This window comes from Drosophila arizonae, chromosome 4, assembly GCF_054131065.1.
Source record: "Drosophila arizonae isolate 15081-1271.41 chromosome 4, UAZ_ARI_1.0, whole genome shotgun sequence".
NCBI lineage: Eukaryota > Metazoa > Arthropoda > Insecta > Diptera > Drosophilidae > Drosophila > Drosophila arizonae.
In genome coordinates, this window is record NC_142924.1 from 22,581,658 (window position 1) to 22,606,396 (window position 24,739).

The 24,739-nt window shown below is 41.7% G+C and overlaps 3 protein-coding genes and 2 long non-coding RNA genes across 5 annotated transcripts in view; 2 read left to right on the top strand and 3 right to left on the bottom strand.

Annotated features, from left to right (window-relative positions):
- Nucleotides 1-24,739, top strand: part of LOC108614349 (uncharacterized) — a 92,611-nt gene that overhangs the window by 34,584 nt on the left and 33,288 nt on the right. The gene's annotated exons all lie outside the window — the stretch shown is intronic.
- LOC149269416 (uncharacterized) lies at nucleotides 3,266-5,695 on the bottom strand. Its single transcript, XR_016269948.1, has 2 exons — nucleotides 5,659-5,695; nucleotides 3,266-4,103 (listed from the first exon to the last, which is right to left on the bottom strand). It is a non-coding gene; the product is annotated as an uncharacterized LOC149269416 (long non-coding RNA).
- On the top strand, nucleotides 16,345-18,254 carry LOC108614353 (peritrophin-44). Its single transcript, XM_018008449.2, has 2 exons — nucleotides 16,345-16,429; nucleotides 16,492-18,254. The coding sequence occupies exons 1-2, from the start codon at nucleotides 16,423-16,425 to the stop codon at nucleotides 17,532-17,534; spliced, it is 1,050 nt and encodes a 349-aa protein (XP_017863938.1). The 5' UTR covers nucleotides 16,345-16,422; the 3' UTR covers nucleotides 17,535-18,254.
- LOC149269417 (uncharacterized) lies at nucleotides 19,986-21,832 on the bottom strand. The gene is made up of 3 exons (XR_016269767.1): nucleotides 21,444-21,832; nucleotides 20,247-21,210; nucleotides 19,986-20,176 (listed from the first exon to the last, which is right to left on the bottom strand). It is a non-coding gene; the product is annotated as an uncharacterized LOC149269417 (long non-coding RNA).
- Nucleotides 22,031-24,537, bottom strand: CCDC151 (Coiled-coil domain containing protein 151). Its single transcript, XM_018008446.2, has 6 exons — nucleotides 24,148-24,537; nucleotides 23,648-24,090; nucleotides 22,889-23,583; nucleotides 22,577-22,829; nucleotides 22,263-22,515; nucleotides 22,031-22,173 (listed from the first exon to the last, which is right to left on the bottom strand). The coding sequence occupies exons 1-6, from the start codon at nucleotides 24,215-24,217 to the stop codon at nucleotides 22,046-22,048; spliced, it is 1,842 nt and encodes a 613-aa protein (XP_017863935.1). The 5' UTR covers nucleotides 24,218-24,537; the 3' UTR covers nucleotides 22,031-22,045.

The window sequence follows — 24,739 nt, forward strand, 5'->3', positions numbered from 1 at the left end:
CTCAATGTGCTCTCGTACATTTGGCAGTCAAATGTAATTGACAGCCCGGCACGCCATTGAAGGACGTCGCGCATACGACCCGTTAAGCGGTATTTAAAGAGCATCTGATAAATGAACTCGCCCAGCAGTTATCGTAAAATTCACTGGCCAACAACTTGTGCTGCAGATTAACTTGAAGCCCACAAGAATATATATACACACACACACACACACACATAAACACGCTGCCGCACACTCATTGCAAATATAAATAAGTTCGTGTTTTATGTGGCCTTTGATAGTTGCATAAAACTCTAACTGAACAGCCAATAAAAAGATAATTAAAAAAAAAAATGGAAAATTGGTAATAAAAATAATGTATGTGCCGTCATAAAAGCAAGCCAACCCTGTGATGTGCGAGTGTTCGACTGTGATTTAATTGGATTTAATTGGCTCTGAACTTGAATGACAGTGCAAAGAGCAATTTATCGATTCGATTATAATGCATAATTTAGTCCTTAGATTAAATAATTGCTTAAATAGCTTTGCAGTCCTAATGAAGTCGAGACTCGGTCTCTCTCTCTCTCTCTCTCTGGTTAGCTGAAGCTACATTTACACTAGGCGACCACAACTAGCCCTAAATGGAATTCGAAATGATTTTTCGTTTGATTAGCTACAATTGCCATGCGCACGTGTAGGCGTTGTAGCGTCGTGTTGCACGAGTACGACTGCAAAACTGTGGCAGCATAGCAATGCGTGAGGCACATCAATCTTCTCTGCCCCCAGTGCTCTGCGCTTCGTTGCGTCGCTTGTGCAACATGCGCTAAATGACATCTGCTGCTCTGTGGGCTGCTGGCTGCGAGCTGCAGGATAGTTCCAGGTTATAAAGTATGGGAGAACCCTAATGAGATAACACCTGCAAGTGTGTAGTTGATATTTGAGTTAAGTGATTGCAAAGTTGCATTTACTCTGCATAATACATTGTGGAGAAGAAAGGGTAATGCATATAAATCATTTCTGCTGTGGCAAGATAACTTAACGCTCAGACCATGCTTAAAGCAGACAATTTAAAAAGCGCCTACGATTGCCTCCTAACTGGGACACTGCAATTTGTGTGCAGCAATCTAAGCTCATTTGCGTTGCAAACAGGCAAATATGTTGGCTGTGCACTTGGAGACGCCCCCCTGTTCTAATTTACATTTGCATCTGCGTGGCCTCGGGCTTCGCCATCCTTATCATTGTTGTTGCATGCTTAAAGGCAAACTTGTTGTTTCTGTTTGAATTGGCTTCGGCCGGCTCTAGTATATGCGGCTTGCTTGCTTCAAGTGGCGCCTTTGACTCTGTCACCTCTAGACGACGCGTCGTCGTAATGAAGTTATTCTGTTGACACTCGGCTTCATTCACTTACCGCAGAGCAGCATCCGCCGTTGATCTTTGTATTTAGCTGTTTGGCATTATGCAGAGCCCGCCTTAAAATGGCTGCCAAGTGGGGCTGAGCATAGTTGGGCGAGCTCTGTGTTTGTCTGCCCTCATCCCTCAGCTGCTGTTGCTCATTTATCTTGACATTTGCATAACAAGCAGCAAAACAGAACAAACAACCAGTAAACGCACACACAAACATGCACACATACACATCGTATATATGTGTAGGTATATATGTATTACTTATATTTATATATGGTTGTTTATACATATAGACTTAAGAACACAAACAAAACCCTCACAGACAAGCATGCATCATAGTTATTAAAAGTGTGCGTCCTGCGGTTGGCATTCCTCAGCTGCCGCCTCATCCTCATCATCGTCAAGAAGCCTTTCATTTCAGTCCTAATTCCTTTTGAATAATATCTACCACTTAAACTTACAAAACATCAAGACCACACAACACACACTCGAGCAGAGAGCACGCAGATTCAGTCACGCACACCCACATACAGACACACACACATGCACATGTACACACCCACCCACACAAACACTCATATATGCAGAGATAATGTGGGTACTCTCTCACAAGACACAGCCCTTTCAAAGCACAATCCAAATGCCTGGGTATTGGTGCGCCGAGCATTTGATGTTCATAGATTGTCACCCCATTTGTAGCATACTTTTCGGCGCTGCTTTGATAATGAAGTTGGGGCAGGCACTAATATTCATTTAGTTATGCTTTATCAAATTTTTGTCGTTGATAAAGGACAAAATATAGTAAGTGAAAGACATTTGATCTCATGTTGGTATGAATAAATATAATTAATCATTAATTACCTAAATGTTGTATCACAACATTATTAAATAAAATTATATTTCTAATAAATGGACAGACATTATTAAATAGAACATTTTTGGTTGATAGCTTAAAATTACTTTAAATAAATAGCACTTAAATAAATATAATAATATATAATTCAAAATTCAATTTATATATTTATATACAGAAGTATTTTAAGTCTGATTTTATTATTTTCTTTAGTATTTATAATTATAATTAATTTAATAGAATAATTACCACTTTACATTAACATTAATTAACATTAACATTTTTATAGTTAGTGACTACGAGTAAACTAGGGTATAGTGGTTAGGGGCTCCATCCCAGTAATGTAGTAGATGCTGTTGCTAATTAAGTTATTGGCAAGTGGGTTGGTGTGCATGTCTGCGCAATGACAGTGCCCCAGATTGGAATCCCATAGGTCCATATAGGCGGCATTTCGGTCTTGTGGACTCGTAGTTTGACAAGCAGATGCAGAGTAGATATTTTACATATAAGCCAGAGATGTTACTTGAACATAGCAATGTTAATTAAGTGGGTCTTTCAGGTAAGCAAGATTTAAATTAAAAAATAAAATTTGCATAAATATAATTTTAAATTTGTACACAATGCTAATTGTGAAACATCTTTGTGATTTGAATTATTTGAATTATACTTCTTGCTTTTGCAATACTTTCTGTGAAGACGGAGCAAAAAACATTGCGAGTTCAATAAGAAAAGACGACGAAATAACAAAATAAATATGTGAAATATTCTTCGATCAGAAATTAAATTCACAATTTTTTGTATATTAATGAAATGGAAATTTTATGTTTTCTTTGATTTCATTTAAAGGTATCCCAATAATTTTACATATTTTATTTTATATCATTTTATGAATTTCATGTGTTGTCGATTTGTCAATGTTTTCATTTAAAAAAGCTTAAAAAAAATGAAGAGTTAAAATGTGGTTGCCTAGCAAATATATTACGAATTAATGAGGAGACCAAAATGTGTTTGTTTTTTACCAATGAATAATTTGATTCAAGAGGACAGCAATTTTTATTAAATATTGAGATTTTCGATGGGGAAAAAACTATTGCACATCGACTATATAAAAAAAATAATCAGCTTTGTACTAGATTTTCATAATATTCTATTCTAGTCTCTGCTAAACATACTCAACATTTTGATGATAACATAGTATATTCGCTCTGCTGACTCCTCATTCCTTCATATGCTCATTTGCCTGTAGACTCTAGAGCTGTTAGTCCACAGTTGTTCAACTATTTATACATTTTGTTGGCCTCGCAAGCCACAAATAGTAGAGCTTGCTGTTCTCATTAAGAAATCAAGCCATAAATATTCATTAAATCCAGGGGACTCCATACTTAAACCAGCTTCTTAAGGCTTCACCTTAAAGTCAGTAAGTCCAATTTAAAGCACCTGTTCCTCTTGATTGAGCTGCTCGTTCTCTTTTGCATCTGCTTATGTAACTGTCACCCTCTCTCGCCTGGGTGTTTCCTCAGGCAAACAATTGACGAAACCAGTTGCCACTTTTCAACAGCCGCGCACATGCTGTGATTTGTTTTTATTAAAAATGAAGCGCAAGCCTGTTGCCATTGCTTCATTTATGTAGCCGAGCCTCTTCCTGCTGCTTGTTATTGTTGCCTACTGTCATTTATGCTGTCTCTGCTGTTGTCGTTGTTGTTGTTGTTGTTGTTGTTGTTGTTTTATCATCATCACATATGGCAATATGTTGTTTGGGTACGCAGCGAAAGTCAAAATAAACGGCTGCCTCACATCTCGTCTCTACTCCGTTATGCCATTCGCCTGAAGGCAAATGTGTAGCATGCATTAATTATTGTTGTCATAGCTGCAAATTGCGAAAACAACTTTGATAAATGGAAGGTGCATGGAGCAGGGCGTGGCCATATATTATAGTCGACTACAATTCCAATGAAATATGCATATTTCAATATTCCGACTCGAACTGATTGCAGCGAATGAACCAAGTCGTGTCACATTATTATTGTATTTAGTGAACTATATTGCAATTTTTATACCCTGAACCCATTGAAAATGGGAAATCAGGGTATAATGGTTTTGTGAAAAAGTATGTAACGGGCAGAAGGAGGCGTGGCAGACCCCACAAAGTATATATATTCTTGATCAGCGTGACGAGCTGAGTCGATATAGCCCTGTCCGTCTGTCCGTCCGTCCGTCCGTCCGTCCGTCCGTCCGTCCGTATGAGTGCGTCGATCTCAGAAGTTATAAGAGCTAGAAAGCTGAAATTTGGCATGCATGCTCGTGAGTACCATACGCAGTACGAGTTTGCTTTATTTTTTCGATAAATTGTCCGATAACTTTTTTATCGCGAATAATCGAACAATTGATTTTGTTTTTTTAGCCTAATTTTAACATTTTTAGACCTGGAGTCTTCAAATTTGCGTTGTATATAAAGTTAATCGATACAATTTTGGATACTACGCCCCATTCGCCCCCAATTTGTAAAAAACGCATTTCAAGTACTAGAGACTTGGGCTTTGAGATATACACACATATTCACCATATGATTACGCATAAAAAGTTTCATTAAGATCGTATGTCTACAAAAGAAATTATTCGACAAATAAATTCTCATAATATGGCCCACACTACAGCGCAGCCCAAGCGCAGTCGCTGCTTACTGCGCAGTTAGCAGAGCGCAGGCTTATGCGTGCGAGTGGATGCATGTGTATGTGTGCATAAAAGAAGTTCAGGGTATCTCCTAGTCGAGCAGTCTCGACTGGAGCTTTCTTACTTGTTCCAATTATATTTCTGCAGTTATTTTTTATTTATTTATTTTTAATATTTGATATTACGGAATTTTCATCTCAGCTCTGGTATATGTGTAGCAGCAGCTGGGCAAGTGCCTATCAATTGGCCGCAGTGATAATGCTATTTGACACGTCTCAATTATTTTCTCTGGAGTGACGTCAAGTCAAGTCTTCAATGATGAGCCTTACGTTTGAATTACTGTCAGCCCAGCAGACGAGATTAATTGAATGATAAACTATTCGCTACATAGAGCCTTGCAAATATCTGAAAAATCTTACTCAGAATTCAATATTATCTGGGAGTTATTTCTTTTCTTATATTTAATCACTACATAGACAACATACATTTCTAAGTAATTAGGCAACTTGAATTCCATTCTTTTCGATTTTAATTTAATTTAATAATCTATAATTAAAATACTTCAATTTATTTATTTTAGGTTAAAATTAATTTTTTAATATAATTTAATTATTAAATTTCAAATCTAAAATCTTAATTTTATTCATTCGTGAAACTGAGTTTTTTATTTATATTTCAATATTAATAAATATATTAAAGCAAGTTCTTTAATGAGCTTTGAGCATCAGTTAGGCAAGCTTAAATATACTTACTTGGAATTTAAATTTCAATAGCCCACAATTACCGCAATTTATGTTAAATAGCAAACAGAAAATCAAGGCTCAAAGAACTTAAGCCACATCTAAGCCTTAGCCACAAATGAGAATTTAAATTTCGATAGGCTTCCATTTGTCCGAAGACGTTTGTGTGGCTATTCCAAACTGAAGACCGAGCCCGGCTCAGTGTCTGGCCAGCAGGGAGGCCAGTGCCAGCTGAGGGGTGGGCGTGGCTTATATCACGCTGTGCTGATGTCATGCCAATTAAAGTGTTTAATTAAGTGTATGTGGAGCAAGAACAACGAAGAGTGGAGGTTCGTCATGAAGGCAGTCAACCTGGCTCTTGCCGTGAGGCTGGCTGGCTGGGCGAGTGGAGTGGGTCGCTCTTTGTACTTGGCCTGGCCAGCGGCATTGGCGAACAGCGCCATCAATTTAAATGCAAAAAGGCTTTTGAGCCAATGCAAAGTCCGCCAATGAGTTGAGGCAGCAGTGCCACACTCACTAAGCGGCCTGAACGAGTGGTAAATCGCTTACATAGGATCGTGGTGTTGTATTTTGCGACCCCAGCTTCAGGCAGCGCCCGGTGACCACAGCCGCAACCATGTTACTCCCGATGGCGCTGACTTACCCAGGGCTGAAGCCGGAGCGGCTGGGCAGGAGGCGCAGAAAACAATGCTAAGCGGCTCAGGGCAGGATTTGGCGCCCCGTAGAGTATGCTCAGTTAATTTTACGAGACTTGAGCAAGTGAATTAAACGAGCGAACGCACTGAGCCCGACTCTGGGCAGAGGGTACCGGGTCTCGGCTTTCGATTTGCCGACCTCAGCTTTCAGCTGCCAGCCCTCTACTTACAGGTTCAACACTGCTTTCGTCAGCTTGTCGAGTTTTGCAATTAAAGCGACGAGCATTACGTAAGCACGTAGCGTAGCAACTGGTGGCCAGTAGTTAATTAAAGCGAGGTGCAGGGTGCCCAGTTTCCAAAGGCTGTCCAAACATTTCGGAACCCGATTTCACACAAAGTTGCCACTTCGCAACACTTGAAAGGTTACGCAGAGCCAAAAAGAAAAAAAAGAAGAGACTTGTCGTCAAGCTCAGCTTATTAATTAAATTGTACATTCAAAGATTTTTAGCAATAAAAGTACAAACTAAGGAATCTAAGCATCATCGTGGGTGTGGAGTGTTCTGAAAAATCTTTTTGTAGATTTATGTATTTTAAAAATGTTATTTATTTTAATAATTGATATTTCAGATCAATTTAGTTTAGCAATGGCCTTTGTAAATGAATTTCCCTAAGGTAAACCTATATAAACTTAAACTTATATAAAAATAAGTTTATATAATGGAATTTTTATATATATATTTCGCATATATAGTCAGCAGTATTTTTACAAATCTTTTCTTCTGAGTTAAAAAACAAAGCTTGTAATTTTGGTTTTGATTTATACTTTAGTAACTCACGACTGCGCCAAGACTGCATAAATCTGTGATTACTACTACAACTAGATACACTACATACACCTCAAACAAAAATCTAGCCACATTCGCATGAGAAACTACGAAGCATTTGCATTCTCTAATTTATCCGTTAAACGTTATTTGTTTACTTAATTCCATTCCATTTTCATGTAAATTACTCAGCTGCACATGTAGATGAAGTCAGACAACAATCGCATTTAGCAAATTTTTGAGCTCGCGGCAAGTCAATGGTGAAGCAAGCAAATTGCTCTGTAAACACTTGAACACTCGAAGCTGCTGCTGCTGCTGCTGCTGTTGCTGCTGTGTGATGCTGCTAAATTGTGCATAGCCAGAGACAGGAGATGAAAAATTAAACGTAATTTGAGCAAAGCACTTTATAAATACTTGCCAACTGCCAAAAGTGTTTTTAACTTTAATACTCTTTTTCAATTTGAGTCGCCGGATTTGTGATATAATCGCCACAGAGCTGAGCTAGGGATTTCGTAAGTTTCTTTTTTCCCAAAACTAATTGCGAGCGTTTGTGAAAACGTAGATTCGCCAAAGTAGCTCAGGATAATTGGCTAAATAATTTATAGAAATATTTGGAAATCCGTCATACTGTAAATATAACTCACTAAAATCTCATACAACGATTTAACTTTAATGTTGTTTGTTGATTATTGAATAATTGATGAACTAATTTAGTTTGGTAATTTACAATTCACTTTCAAATATACTTGACAGAAAGCTGATTGGATTTCAGAGTCAGCTGCTGTTCCGCTAAATTCCATTTTCCTGTTGAATTTGAAACCACGCAACGTATCTCTCGGCGCTTTCCGCAAATTAAAAGATATCAATTATAGCGAAATAATTTGCAGCATTGTAAAAACTAGTCATTTGACTGCGTGTGGCTGCAAAACAGTTGCGTGACACCGCTCTTCTGTTTGTGGCAACATACGGTGCGATAGGGGCGATAGGGCGGCATGCCTTTTTACTGCTTGTTGACATAAAATTGAATTAGAAACGCATTTCCGTGCGAAAGGTGCGGGGCAGTGAATGATGGAACAGGAGAGGTTCAAAAGTTAAGTACGGGCGGGCGGGCGGTCGGTCGGTAGGTCGGTCCGCCCGTAGAGCTAGCACTCACAGCGCTCTGTCTGCATGAACATGTGAATGGTCGATAGATGCCGGCTGTGAACAATGACATGCCGCAAAAATTCAATTTAAACTTTATATTTCAATGGCCAACAAGTTGACCAACAACAACAACAATAACAACGACAACGATGGCAAGGACAATGGCAACGAAACTCCGCATACGTATAACTCAGATGGGAAAACAGGGCAGAGGCGGAGCGAGGCGATGTTAATGGGCTTGGGGGATACGTGCATATAATTGAAAAATATTGAATGCATGCGTAACAGTGAAGCTTATTTATTATGCCCGAGAGCAAAGTTCGCCAGAGCCCCCCGCTCGAGGGGGACATCTCAACTTTAAGCGCTGAGAATCCGGCAAAACTTTCATCATCCAACTCAATTTGCCGTACAGCTGCTCATCAACTTGTCATGGGCTCTCTCTTTCATATCTTGAAGAACCAATTCTTACTTGGCATACTCAAATGAGGAGTGCGTAATTCGAATTTAAATTATGATTATCCATTCTGAAGAATACCCATTATATTGTAATTTCCTCAAAGTCCAACTTTTTTATAGCACTCGAGCTAAGTTGATTGATTGTGAATGGATATTTTCCTAGAATTTCGAGTTTGAATATCGTTTTTCTCAATCACTTCAGCTGTACTTTTATGAGTTTTTGATAATGTCACTTTACTTCCTGCAATATTTTATTTGGGGCTATTTGGAAATTTATATTTGACGAAACATCCGTATAAGTGGAATGCGGCCTTTTAGGCTATGTTGAAATGCTAAGTGAAAAAATTAATATATGTATAGGACATATAGGACGATCATTATGGTAGCTCTCTACCAACCACTTAAAGTAAATTCTTTTCAGATTTTAAAACATTAATATGATACCTTTTCAGCAATGTGTGAAAAGTTCACAACTAAATGACAATTAACATTTATTTAATACTTTTATTAAGTAAAGCTACCTGGTTTCTAAATTCATCTCCATGAAACAGACAGAATGAGCTAAATTTAGTTTAAAACACAGCTTTGGCATTCCTAATACAATTTCCCCAAAATGCATATTATGGCTCAGCTCCTAACGTTGCGTCAACAACAACAAAGTGGCGTCAATAAGGATTTGATTCAGATGACGTGTGGCGCGCGGATTTGCAACGGATTTTTATATTTACTTTGGGGCTTAAATGAAATGCTGGTGAAAAAAACACCAGCATCCACACCCTCACACACATACACACACACATCCATATATACACATGAACGTATAAAGCCCGAAATCAGAAATCCCTAAACGACACACTTGCTGACATGCATTGCCATTGGGCAAACAAACGAACACATATTCGCAAACAGTCACCCACACACAAACACACACACACACATACACTTGGGCAATATTTTAGCATTTGTCATAATTAGAAAGCACAGGCTCTTGGAAACAGCTGGCGAGAAAGCGGGTGCCGAAAAAACATAAGAAGAATGGCTATAAAATAAAAGAAAATACGCGAGTTTCAAATTCTCATCTCTTTCGTGTTGGCGTCGACGTCGACGTCGGCGCTGGCGTTGGCGTTGGAGCTGGCGCTGGCGCTGGCATCGCCTACCCGACTAACTCGACAATTATTAAAGTCTTATACAAAGGGAGGCGGCGCATTTATGACTGCACTTTTCACATCCGTTTCCGCGTCCGACTGTCGACACGCACACACACATGTATATACATATATGCATGTACATATATACATATATATTTATACATATATATAGCGCATATTTGTGTGGAGTGGAGTCTGCAGGTCGCGTGGCAGCGGCGAAAGCAATTTCACTTTACATTTGTTTTACGACATTTGCTCTCCACACATATGGGCGGTCTGGCAATGGGTGGGCGTGGCATATATGCGACATCGCCAAAGTTGCGCTCCTGCGGCTCCTACCGTGCTGTGATAAGTATTTATTATAATGCTTTTTAATGGCGGACCCCTTTGTCGCCCAGCTTTTACCCAAATGAGTTTTCCTCATTAGGGGCCTACGTTCAGGCATTTTAATGCTGCTTTCATTCCTTTGTTTTTGTTTTTTCGTTATTTTCAATGCATTTTATTTTAAATATATATCACTCAGCTATATAATGCGTGGCTGCAATATAAAGGCAATCATAGTGTGAAACTCAAATATGTATATAAGATTATATTAAGTTTGGGTAAGAGTGGGTCAGGGTACGAAGTAAGATAAGAGCACACTCTTGTTGGGGGTGCTTGACTTGGCAGTATCCTGTCGAAATACAAATATTATTTGAGTGTATGCATATATACAAATAACCTGTGAATATCTCATAGTAAATATATACATATTCGATGTTCCATCACCTGGGAAAACTTTCTCTTGGTGTTTCTGCACATTTATTTCCAAAAATATAAACTTTTCTCTCAATTTTTAAATGAATTTAACATATATTGTATATTGATCGAGAATTATTGTTATATATAGGCTTATCTCTTAGGAATTCATAGCATGTTAACAAATGTGAATTATGAAATGAGCTAATTGAGTAGTCTACATCTGCAGTAATGCGCATAACGCGTGCATTTCTAATTAGCCGTCAAACTGTCACGTTGCGGACGTGAAGAGACCTGCATTGCTTCCTCCTCACGTTCCAATAAAGTCAAGTCAAGTTTGTTGCATTAACGAGCTGAGTAAATCGGCAAATTAAAGATATTCCGTTCATTTTAACTGCGACATAAAAGGCTTTATATCCCAGCCCTGCCATTGAAGTGACAAATGGAAAAGTTGTCGTAAAACTGTAATCAGTTCGATTGAATAGATGACAGTGCCAAAACGACGCAGATATCCCCTTTTCGTTGAGTGTTTTTAAAATGATATCTATCATTCATCATGAAACTCTCAATTTTAAGCGGTCTACCCCTTGGCTCTATCGCAGCTGCTGCTCAGACAACTGTTAATTAACTCTTCAGGGCAAGAAGCGAATTCAGCAGACTGCGAAGTAATTAATATTAATACCACGAGCCAAAAACACTCTGAATAATTTAAAACGTAAAGAAAAACAAAATATTTCTTGTGAGAGTTGAAAACCTTTTCCAAATACAATAAAAACAAAACTCTTCAATTTCACCTGCCGATTTCTTCAGAATTTCTAATTACAATTTTATATTATAAAACTAATGCACCTAATGGCCCCTGGCCAGAAAGTCCCCTTTTCACTTTGCAGCTGCAGGAAAGCTGCCTGAAACGATAAATATAAGAGGAATAGTTACAAAGTTAGTTTAATGGCAAAAACTTTGCGTAGCTGTTTTACACCTGCCGTAGGTGAGCACGCATCCCTCATTTCGCATTCGAATAGATCCTTGGAGAAGCTGGCATCTTGGACACAGCTTGATTCGAAAATAGCCCACTAACTAGGCGACTCATGAGTGGCCTGTTGCTCAGTTGACTGACATTAAAGTTTAACGCGCTCTGAGCTACGCGCTGCTACCCACATCAGCGTGGATGTCAGGCTGGCCCAAAAGTTACATAATTAAGACGGGGCCAACACATAGACTTGGCTTTGGGATTTGGGTCAGCCAACAGCGCCAAAGTGTACCTAAATAATGCGCTTTAAAATTCAGTCATTCGTGCCAGCATTTTTGGTTGTCAGTCGAAATGGCACGTAAACATAATTAGACGTACATTTAAAAGGTCATTAAATGGCACGGGCGGCGCGTTTGGCCTCGTTCGGGCCAACCAGCTAGGCACATTATGTCACTCGGCACTCGAGCTCAGTCAGGGCCAGTCCAGGCAGCTCCAGTTCCAGCACCAGTTCCAGTTCCAGCTCCAGTGCCACTCACGGGTGTATTTGCATTCTGTAAAAGTGCCCACTGTGCCCCACTGTGCCCCACTGTGCAAGTGCATGACACTGGCAACGGCGAAGGACGAGAGTCAAACAACAACAGCTAAACACCATTAGGCAGCCTTTTGGGCTCTGATGGGTTGCCAGGGCGCTCAGTTGCTCGGTTGCTTGGCTGCTTGGCTGCCTGGCTGCTTGGCCATGGCACAGCGCGTAGAGAACACTTAAAAGTGTGCTCGACAACTTGACATTGTTTCAAGAGCGAAAATATGATTTTTAGCAGAGGATAATGGCCAACTGGAGCAGAGCAGAGCAGAGCATAATATAAATAACAACACGTGGCCCAACTCAACACGTATCTACTTAGGACTTGGGGCAATAAAAGTAACTCACAAGTATGAACAACATTCTGGGCTTGCTCACGGAGCTGATGCTCTGGAGAATCAATATTGGACATATATTCTTTGACAATTACTGAAGCCCCAAATTGATATTTGATGTTGACAGACTGTGTTACCTGGAATGACAAAGTATTGTGTTATCAACTCCATTTGGAGGAAAAATAAAAAAAAAACTTAAAGTATTTTCTTTTAAAGCATTTTCATCGCTTTTAATGGCTCGCTCTGCAGCTCTCAAGTGCGGCACTTAGAAAGTGGGTTGGCTGCCCATCTATATAAGTTGCGTTCCGAAAAATAAAAATGCAGCGTTTATGGCTCAAGTTGTGGACGTTGTCTTGGCTCATTTATTTGCCGTGGAGCGTTTACTTACTTGCGGACCTCAACAAACTGTAACACACGTACACCGCACAGCCCCAATTGCCGCTGCAAGAGCGCTGCTTGACCCCACCGAGAGCCCATTAACGCTTTTTTATCTGTTCATAAATTTTAATTTCGCCAAAATACTCCAAGTACGTGCCACGCCTGCTCCAGCAACCGACCCGACCGCAGAGACAAAGCCCCCAACAATTTGCCCAGTACCAGACTCAGACTCAGACTCAGCCTCGGACTCAAACCCAGAATCGTGGCTTCTTGTGGGCTTGTGTAAGTTGGCGTCTCAGCTTGACTTTGAGTAGGAAAGAAATATATATACATATATATGACTTGGTGGCTCGTCTTGCACTTTTTCTTCTCGCTGCCTGGCAACTTTATTTTTTTCTCTTTTTTGCAACGTTTCGTTTCAAGCTTTGTCCTTTAAGTTTGGTGTGCGAAGGGATCTTAACCTTATTCCACTGTCGGCACATTCGAGGCGCTTGTGGGTTTGTTTATCGTCCTTTGCATCTCATTGAGCTCGTTCCTGTTTATGAACAGTCGCTCGTTGGAATTGCTTACTCGGTTTGTTAAGGGTGCCCGCCCAGTGGACCCTTGGCACCATTCTGCTCGAACTTGTACACACTCCCCCTGTCTGCCTCGCTTTGCCCCTCTCTCTTGCTCTTTGTTGGCCAATCTCGGGCTGAGCTATCCATATTTGTGCCTTGTGCGGCACATTCAGCTTTTCATTGCATATTTATTCTAATTATTATGATTTATATGAGCCAGGTGCATGAGATTACTTTATTTTTTATCATTTCAGTGGAATGTAAGATATGAGCTATCAAGAAATGTATAAGTGTTCTACTCTATATTATAATATCTAATTAATTAGTAAATATATTGTGTTTCACTCAAATTGAAAAGCCAGACTCAGAGATGAAATCTTGTTTGCTCGACCGTTAACATTCAAGATGTTTCATTTCATTTTAGTGTAGGTGTCAGAGAGTAATTGAATTTATTTTCAAATTGTTTGGGGCCGAGCTTCTCTGTGAATGGTCCATTTCCATTCAAATACCATTCGCAAGCTACCTAGAACACTTTCGTATTATATTTGCCACGGCCTCGAAACAACAAGCTACATCAGCTGGCTGCCAATCAATTTAGACTTGGCAATAATTAAGCAGAGCTCAGATGTCAATTAACTTCAGTTTTGTTAGGGCAAGCAGTTGTACATAAAAGTTTATTATTCTGGTATCTTGTGGTATTTATGCGAGTGGCTTCAGCATTGCAATTTACTTGAAGCAACAGTAAATAACGGCTATATCTTTGAGCGTGCAGAAAAATAATCAAATACTTTTTTTTTTGCTGGGCTGTGCTGTGTGCTGGGTGCTGTGGCGGAGGCAGAGTGTTAGGTGCAAAACGCACAGGAGCTATGCAAAGGACTCTAACTGAAAGCACTTAAGCCCATAAAATATTCAAGCCGTGAACATGTGGAAAAAATTACAGGAGCAACCGAGCGGAGAGCACAAAAGCAGGCATGCAACAAAAGAAACAACGTGGAATAAAAGAATGGAATGGATGAGTGGACATAACAGACATTACAGCGACGGACGTGGAGGGACGGGCAGGACATGGAGCTTGGGGCCCAAAGTCAGCATCGCGCAATTTGCCATTTCGCAGCAGTGGCAGGAGGAGGACGACAGGCCCAAGAGTTGTAAGGCAGCCAGCCACTGATTGAATAAGGAGTAAAGGACAAGAGGCTGTCCGGGCATGATGAGCTTCATAAATGTCGTTCGGCAAGCGGAAACGGAAGCAAATGGCGCCGCTGCTGGGACAGCTAGCATTGTACGGCGGAAGTGGTAAAAGCAAAGGGCCCACTGTCCCCAGCTCCAGCCATTTGCATCTGCTCGTAGGCACCGACCCATCCACATCAACATCGACATCGGCATCTATGTCCTTTCTGTTTTTCCTCAAAACACGCACACGCACACGCACAGGCATCGACATCGACATCGGCAATCACTTCGATATGTGCGACCCGAAAGCAAAGTGAATTTACAATGGGGCTCAATAATATATAAGAGGTCTCTTATTCTCTTCAAATTTGTAAACTTCACGAAAACGTGATCTGATGGACCCTAAAGTAAAGCTTCCTGCAACCAATAAACTAGCGAATATCTCATGTTCGAACGGGCCCATAAAAGGGCTGTTGAGCACATGGGGGCAACGCCTGCTTCGCGGTTATATTAAAAGCGCGATGAGGATATTAAACATGTCCTTAAGCATAAAATGTCAATAAACGCAACGGGCCGTAGCTAAGCAGTTTACATTGGCTGCACGACGGCAACGGCGACGGCGACGGCGAAGGCAATGGCAGCGGCGACAGCAAGGCGAAGCCGCCAGCTACACACACTCTTAGCCAGACAAACGAATGAGCTTCTTTTGCATCCTGCTTATAGTCGATACTCAGTATGCAAGGGGTATGCTGATTGGATATGCATTGAGAAGGAAGCCGCATTCCTTGTGCATCGAAAGGAAAATGTCGACTGCTAGGAAAATGTTGTGTATATAAATATTACAAAATGATCACGGTTATATTTACTTTATTTTTAATAGTTATAAATTACTTATTTTGATTTTATTTATTCAGCATTTTATTTAATTATTATTTAATATTTATTTTCAAATTTATTTAGTATATTTTATTCATTCAGCATTTTATTTAATTATTATTTATAATTTATTAATTATAATTTTAATAAAGTTTTCCATTTACAAAATTAAATGTATGCTAATAATACAAGCTCCTAATTAACAATAAAATTAATTACCTATATAAAATCTGATAATATTTTTAAATACATTTTTAATTTAAATTTTTAATATATTATATTATTTTAAAAATTCGAGATTGATTCAATAAAAAGCTCGTATAGGGGGTATTTGCTAGTCGAACCATGCCTTAAGCTGACGACTGGCTCGGACTTGCCTCTTTTTGTGCTCTTTCACATTGCTGTTGTTCTCTTTGGGTGTTCTTGAATTCACATTGCTGTTGTTCTCTTTGGGTGTTCTTGAATTACGTTACTTGTGGCACTCGCTTAGCGTAAGAAACTGAAGTGCAGTTGGGAAAGGAGTCTGAACATAAAAATGTCACATGGATAGCATAAGCAGATGGTAAAAAAATTGAGTTAGTGATAACATGGCTGCTTGAATCTGATAAGCACTTGAAGTACAGCATGTATGCAGATTTGTTGGGCTAAGTGGGCAGAAATATGTCTAAGATCTCTGCGTTATAAGTATGCGTGTAGATGTTCGAGTATATAAGTCGAGTAGATACGAGAAGCATCATTGTAATTGAAACCTTATCAGCAGCCGTAATTGAAACCTCTTCATTGAACTCTTTGAGCTTGATTGTCGCTCTATTCTTTCGACTCTTATCGCATACCCGAATATTTTATAGAAGGTTACAAGCGACGACTAATTAGTTCTTCGCAGTGAAACGCCAACGTCTGAATATTCACATCTCACATCTCTCGGCTAGTTGCTTTGATAACGCCAAATGGAGTAGTTGGAGCGGCATGACAGGTAGAGAATCCGAAGCGAGCTGCGTGGCGCAGATGGAGTGACTAAAATTCTTTTACCTCCAGTCTCCAGCCGATGGTTAAGGGCCATTCTCTTGGCCTTGCAGCTGTGGCAAGTGTGCGGCCTGTCCCTGGAACAACTCTGCAACTATTGGCCCGGCAGCGGCTACGTTGGCGACCCGGGAGACTGCAAAAGCTGGGGCTATTGCAAAAATAATAAGCTTGCGGCTCGAGGACAGTGCCAGGATGATTTGTATTATGATTCGCTGTCTGGCAAGTGTGACAAAGCCCATCTGGCACGATGTGCTCCTCAGCACTGGGAGCTCTGTGCAGCGAGACAGAGCGGAGAGTTTGTGGCCGACCCATTGGACTGCAGAGCATACAATAAATGTGATAACGAGGGCAATGATGATGGGCTGAGGCTCTGTGCCGAAGGCTTTGTGTTTAGCAACAGGCTGCAGACATGTGTTTCGAGTGCCAACGGATGTCCACAGGAAACTTTTTCCATATGTGCCTACATGCAAAGTGGCACTACCGTCGGCGACCCACTGAACTGCGGCCTCTACCTGGAGTGCGAGGGCGGCAGAGGCACGAGGCGGGCCTGCACCGGTGCTCGTTATTACAACTACAAGACTCTGCGCTGCCAGCCCACTCAGCCCGAATACTGTCCAAATGACGATAGTAGCTACAGGCCCGTCAAGCACCCACCTCCGGCCGTAGACGTCTCGGTGTGTGCTAGGTTTTACGATGATGACCGTTCCGGCATTCAGCTCATTTCGGATGGCCTGACTTGCCACGGCTACTACCAGTGCAGCTCAAAACATTTTGTCGGCAAGTGGCACAGCTGTCCACACGGCACACACTTCCAATGGTGGAGTCAGAGGTGTGTAAGCCCCCAAGCCTACAGCTGCCCGTACGATCGTTGCGGTAATCTGAACTCGACTTTTGTCACCGCAATAAACACAGGCTGCACCCAATACATTCACTGCTACAATCAGATAGCCCAGAACATCATCCAGTGCCCGAAAGCGTACCCCTACTTTGATGAGCGTGGAGGTGTCTGCAGCAAATACTTTCCAAATTACATTGTGTGCTACATGGAGAATTAAAGTGCTACTTTTTCTCGTTAATAAATCCCAAACAATTATAATAATTATATGCCTTGCTCTACAAAGAGGCAATGCTGAGATTACTCCTTTTTCCTTGTTCCGGTTGCTTAGGATTCTTGGGTAGACCGCAAAGTTAATGATTAATTCATTCATTTAATATCTCAAAGGAAGTCGCAAGCAAAACATGCAACGCCCAAAGGGCAGAGACCGAATCCGAATCAGCAAATAGCGGCCATGAATCCGTAGACCAAAATTTATGCCTAACCAACATTTCAGCGTAATTTTTCACACTCCTATTTTAATGGGACGTAGTTAGGGCCGGGCCCCAGCTGGCGCTCAATGTGTTTTGAAGGACTTTCTTCTTTTTTTGTTTCCATAATTCCTCGCAGCTCGCGCAAAACTGTAGAAGATGCACAAAAACTTTAACAATATTCGAGGGTTGTTAGTCAGCTCGCCAAGGACTTTATACTTTTTCCTAACTCATAAAGTGGCTTTAGCAGGGAGTGATTGTTCAGCAGGCGACATATAACGAACTTAAATGACGGCGGTAGAAATAAAATTATATTAAATTGTTATTTACTCGCGGTTCTATAAATTAAACATTTTGCATATTTATATTTTTAAGATATATAAAATACAATAAAACCATCATTACTTATCTGTATAAATTTATAAAAGAAGTCATCTAGGAGAGGCTACCCTGTGAACAATGAAAAATAGAAGGTTATGTAGTCTGCATATACGGTTGGTCCATATGATTCATTTGATTTATGTACCCATAATGGTATTGCTCTGCGAAAATAACAATCATAACAATCGTGTGTCATAGTCTAGTCTGCTTTCGAATTTGTATTTGAGGACCAGCACGGTCGTAAATCAAAGATCGATTCGACCGCGAACTCAAACGGTAGCACAGATGCATACATATACATACATCAACATATATGTAAGTTGCTAATGTCTCTTAGATGTACAAGGTCGAAACAAGGTGTGCAAATGTTTCATTTTTGCGCTTCACATAAATTTCTCATGTTTTCGGCTTAACACACTCGACGGCCGTAACCGTAGCGACGGAGACGGAGAATGTTAAGTACGGAGATAAGTGGAGCGGGGCAATGGCTGTAGCTAACCATTGTGGGCTCGACGAAACGGAGCCAAACACACGATGAGTCATTGAATTATTATGATTGACTTTTATTACATGGAATCGCAATTTATTTTACTTAACAACCAGCAGCCAGCGAAAGCGAACCAAACGAAACAAACGTGGCCCAAAGGCGTGCCAGCAACAAGCGTGGCCAAAAAGCATCCTGAAAACTTGAATGAAAAGTTATAAAGAAATTACGTTATTTATCATTTGCAGTGTTGTGCAGCTCGCGACCGAAGAAAAATAGAGAGAAAGAGAAAGAGAGAGAGAGAGAGAGCAGCAGAATGGAAGGGCCAAGACAGAGACGCGGCCGACCCAACGGCAACCCAAACCGTTTCCGTTTCCGCTCATTTATTTGCCTGACTGTCAAGCTCACACACACACACACACGTGGACACATGAATACATATACAAACGCATATTTTGCCAGAACTCTACGCTTTGCGCTCTGCTGGTTGTAGTTTATACACTGTTAAAAAGTTTAACTTCGCGCTGGAGGAATTTAAATTTATTGTTTTGCGGTTTTATTGAACGACTCCGGCAGCACCTCAATCGCCGTCCGGCGATTCACGCCCGTGCACTTTATCACGATCCTGACAGTGGCTTGGCCAAAAATTAGTTGCCGTTCGGCAATCGATGGCCATTTGATTTACTGCCACGGCAAGATTGAACAGCCTAATTGCTATAAAATTGGGCGTGGCCGCTGTGCCAGCCACGTAAAGGTGAATTAAAGGTAGCCAAAGTGGCAGCTGTTTCTGGACTCGGATTACAAATCGAACAATCCCTTGCCAAACACTTAACCGTTCTAGATTTGGCCCTTAGCAGAGCAGTTGAATGTGTACCAACTCTGCTAGTATCGGATGACAATCGATTTAAGCAATTCTTGTAATACAAAAAAAAGATATTTGTAACGCCAGACAATGACAGATGAGTCGCTCTACCTTGTACATACCTTCAGAAAATAATAATATCAATGAAAGTTCACAGGAAAAATACCAAAAGTGAGAAACGCTTAAAATGAATTCCATTTTTTTTAAACATTGTTCAAGTAATGAATTGGTTCTTCACCTTTTCGCTTTTTACTGGGAAAATCAAATAAGTTTCAGTATAGTTCGTTTAGCTAGGAGTAAGTGTCTTTACAAAGGGTTATCTACTATATTATTTAGGCTCATTCAAATGAAAGCAGCTAGCTTAAAAAATAAAATAAAAAACATATAAAATTTCCACAAGACTTTTGCACCAATTTGGACCAATTTGGAATAGACAAAACAATAGCAAATAAAATTTAATTTTCAGAATTCTTGAATTCATCTCTTTAATCGCTACTAATATAAATTTAAGTTAATTTCAGCTAAATAAATTCAGCTCATAAATAAAACCAGCTCATTTTAATTACTAACTAAGTTTAGTTCATACTGAATGATATTATTACTATTATTAAATTTTTTTTTAAATTTTAATATCAAATCCGTATAATCAGGTGAACTGCAGATTGCTGTATTGAAATTTTAATAATGTTAATTATAATACTATTAATTCAAGGAATTCAATTTTATCAAACTCACCAAATATTTATCTTTTGCAAACTGTTGAAATTCCAGCCGAATATCTTAATCATATAGCTAAATCTAATACACAGAGAGTGTCTGCCTGTCAGTCACACCCTAGTCGCAGCAGTTTACCTTGTCCTTGAATTTCAGGCTCAGCGTTGCCAGGGCCAATGGCGCCAGCCAACGGTTTAGCCAGCCTAACAATTCTTACAATTCTTAGCCGTGGCGCTGCCTTCGCCCCGTGGCACACAGTGAGGCTTTTGTTTCTCTGTCTACCACCGGGCGGATTAGTTGGTTACCTTGGAATGAGCTGCTGTCCGTTTGCTGCGAAGTTTCATTTTGCTTTCCTCTGCCCACATTAGGGTATCGGGCACTGGAGCCGTCCGTGTTGGTGGCTGTGTTGCCAAATAGCTGTTTGCCAGATGCTTATGCCTTCGTTGTTGACATTTAGTTGACGCTCACAACACAGCGCCAGTCCCCAGCCCCGCCCGCCCTCCGCAGCGGGTGCTGTGCACTTCCGGCAACAGGCCATGTAATAGATCATCAGGCGACTTTGTTTGCACTTCGCCACTGAGCCCCGGAGCTGTCTCTGCCATCGTGGCATCCTCCGACGTTCCATCGTGGCCTTCGTCAGACTGGCGTTGATTGCTCGTCCTCAGCTGCTGCGCTGAGCTTTATTATTGCAAGTTAGAACGGCAGTCGAACCCTCCCGCACCCCTCGGCCCCTCGGCCCCTCGGCAGCCCCTTCGCTCAACTTGCACTGGCTTAGACAATTTTTGAAAGGTTATTTCTCTCCAGCAGCAGCCGCGCTCCGTACTTTGTTGCGCTTTGCACTTCATTTGCTGTCCGTCCATTCCTCCTCATTGCGGCAATAAATATTGTTTACCCAGCTCCATCGTGTGCTGCAGCGCCTGGACAGCTATTTGTTATGTCATTCGGCTGCAGCCGCTGACATTCATCCAGCCCGAGTGACAGCATCCTGAAATATGGCCAAGACATGTCTCGATAAGTACTATATCGCTCTAAGGGGACACCAATTTGTTGCAGACACACATATCGCAGCGTGCCTCGGGTAATATTTTGAGTAAAGCATGAATCTCCCATTGCTTGGCTGGCAGTGGGAGGTTTATCGTCTGGTTAACATATTATTGACTCATTCATACATATACATATAATATACGTAGATATCCTATATGTATTACCTGTACTTACCTGCCTAGCTCCGCTGTCCAATTAACTTTACATAAGTCCCATAATATCATTCAATGTTACCTGCTGAGCAGCTCGCTCAGACATCATTCCATGCCATTCCATCAGTTGAGTCGTTGACGGATGTCTCCGCTCAGCCACCTGCGGCGCCAAATTTCCATTAAAACTTCCAAAAGTTATGAAACAAAAAATTTGCTCTTAAAAAATTGGTTTTCATTGACAATTTAAATACAAATTCCAAAGGTAAACAACAAACTTTAACGCTGGTTTTTCTATCACGGCAGCTGAAATACCCTAGAAATAGGTGACCATATTCCATATATGACTATATCCAATGCTAATCATAATTATAATGCTTAGATATTGTTCAAGTATGAAAAGTAAACCAAAGCTCAACTGCAAGATTAATTAGAGTATTTCCTATACAAGTTTCGACATAAAGAAATGCAATGGAAAGTTTGAAAAATCGAAAGGTCAATTCGACACGGCTATCTCAAGTTTTTCCAAAAGAGGCTTAGAAAATCTCAAGGCCATAGGCTAAGAAAACGCAAATAATTCTTATTTGTAAATTGTTTATTATAATCCTTGCTTTGTATGAGCAACGGTTATTTGCGCCTGCCACCGGGCGGAGGTCGGAAAGGCTTCCGTCGGGACTTGGAGTCCACAATGAGCACAGACTGGCGCTTCAAGAAGTTGCGGGACGGCACCTCGTTGTCATCGTCCGTTGTGGCCACTGCGAGTGGAAGAGGCTGATTAATATTGACCCGATAGCAATGGCATTGGCTTGGCTTGGCTCGGCTTAGCTTAGCTCAGCTCACTTACCCACTGCCGGCGCCTGCTCCGGAGAGGAGGACGAAGTGCCTGCCGCTCGTTGCGAGCGTCCTGCGAATAAATTGTAGTAGCACATGGGCATAGGCGGCGGCTTCTCGCCCTCGGGCACGGATGGGGATTTGGGTGGCTCTGACGGATACACATCCTCCTCCTCGTCCTCTATGTCCAGATTGGGTATTTCGAGGGGTGGTATATCGTCCGGTTTGCTCAGCTCTTGACAGCGTTTAATTTTCAGCTTAAGGATCTGATAAAGCTCAAATGATTACGATAGCTCAAGAGCTGACGGAGTCAGATATGTTATGTACCTCAATTAGGTCCTCGTCCTGCGCCACATGTGCCAGAAAGTTGGGCAGCTCAGCCACGGTGATGTGCAGCTTGCGCTCCTGCATGTCAATGTTGTTCTCGTCCACCTCCTGCACCTTGAATATCATCTCGCAGATGCGCTCCTTCAGGTATTTCAGCACACCCATGGACTTGTCGGCGGCATCTGTGTCCTTCTTGCGCTCCTCCTCCTTGGCAGCGATGTCATTTTTGATTTGTTCGATGACCTCCTGGTTGCTGTGTCTCAGAATCAGCCAATTATTCAAATGGACGCCTTTCGGGTCTGTTTAACTTACACTTCGCTCTCTTTGACGTCCGAAAACTTGGATGCCTCCAGCTCGCTGGCGAGCGCCTCACGTTCTGCCTCCAAATTGGCCTTTTCGGCTTCGGCTGCCTTTCGCAAATATGTGAGACGTGCAGCTGACTCCTTCTGAGCGCTGAAGCGCTCAAAGACCTCGAAGGGTGAGGTGGCGCCCGATGCCTCCATTAGCTGCTTAAACAGGGACTCCATGTCGCTGGTGACGCTCTCCAGCTGTGAGACCGGCTCCTCCTCCCCGTTCTCTGTCTTGGCCGTGTGCTGGTCGCCCGAGCTGGAGCCCACACTGTCCTGATGGACGAGTGTCTTGGTCTCTGCGAATAGCTTGCGTCCAATGCGCTCCAGCTCCAGCTTGCGCGCCTCCACCTGCTTGCGAAAGTCCAAGGCCTGCCGCTCGCGCGTCTTCTGCGAGAGATTGGCCTGCTGCTCCTGGCGCTGCAGCACGACCTTGGCCGCATCCCGCATTTCGATGGCTTCATTGTGCACCTGTTGCAGCCGTTCGATCTCCAGCTTCTGCTCGCTCAGTGACTGCTCCAGCTCGCGTAGGCTGCGCTCGAAGCGCTCCGCATCAGTCATGAGTGAAGCCTCGATCGCTCGATATTTTTTGCGTATGTGCTCAGCCTCCATCCACTGCACATTGGTGCGATGTATCTCATTCTCCAGCTGGCAAACAAGCTGAGGTGGCAGAGATCAAGGAATTGCTTAGGCTGGGAGTTGTCTATATGATAGTGGGACTCACCTTCCGATTGGCGTCCTCCTCAAGTGTCTCCGGTGGCTTCTCGCCCAAGTTTTGACTTTGTGCCTCCTTGTTGGCCAGCAGCTCCCGATATTTTTCCACCAACTTGCTGAAGTGCTGCTGGCGCGTCTTGAACCGATGACGCAGCAGATCCATCTGCTTGCGACTCTCGGTTATCTTTAGGTCAGTCAAAAAAATGGCATCATCGGCATTCTTGGCTCCAATCGGATATGTAGCCTTGCCCACAATAATGGTGGGCGTGGCGCTCTGCTTCTTGCGCGGCTCAGAGGTGGACTCCTTAATGACCACCGATCGCTGCAGCGGATGTCGCAGACGACTTACCTTGACCGTCAACTCCTTAATATCCTTCTTCAGCGTTGCAATCGTATCGCAGTTGATGCGGTTCTGCTTCTGCCACTCGGCTGCATTGGCCGTCTTCTGGCCCTCTGAAATAACACTTGAGATGCGAATTAGTTGCTTTGAGTCAGCTCAAGTTTTCTCACCAGCCAGCAAAATGCGCTTCTTAATCTCACTGATTTGCCGATTTAAATCATTCAGTTTCTCCGATTCCATAGCGTCCACTGTGCTCTGCTTGTTTTTACATTTCACTCAATGCGGCTATTTTGTTTGATCAATACGCCAGTCACATTTGTTGCATGGAGACCGACTGCAACTGTCCTGCAACCACCAATGTTAAAAAAAACAGCTGACGTCTAAATAACTGCTGCGAATGTCATAGAGGGCGCTGTCAAAGTTTTTCGATAGCATTGCCTAGTGGATAGTCTTCACATTACTGTTTGCAAGTAATACAGCGCTTACCAGCATATCCGACTGCATAATGCTCGCCCTCGGTGCAAACTCGGTTGAATTTATTGAGAAATTTAAATTTTCAATGTTTCATCGGACGCACCACCCTATTTATAGGTCTCCCTGTCTAGCAGCAAAATATTAAGCATATTTGAGAACTTTGTAAGTTTATTTCTAAGCCCCAATTTTAGCAAAAAGCTAAAATTACTAAAATTCTTGAATCGTTCTCTTAATGCTTCCATTTTAGTTCACTGTAAAATATTGCTCATAGCAATATGCAATAAAATG

Bases quoted from the DNA above. Each gene is read 5' to 3' on its own strand.
- CCDC151 (XM_018008446.2), bottom strand. From the start codon at position 24,217: ATGGAATCGGAGAAACTGAATGATTTAAATCGGCAAATCAGTGAGATT. The intron at 24,091-24,147 runs GTGAGAAAACTT...GTGTTATTTCAG, and splicing joins GAAGCGCATTTTGCTGGCTG to AGGGCCAGAAGACGGCCAAT. The intron at 22,174-22,262 runs GTAAGTGAGCTG...TTCCACTCGCAG, and splicing joins GGAGCAGGCGCCGGCAGTGG to TGGCCACAACGGACGATGAC.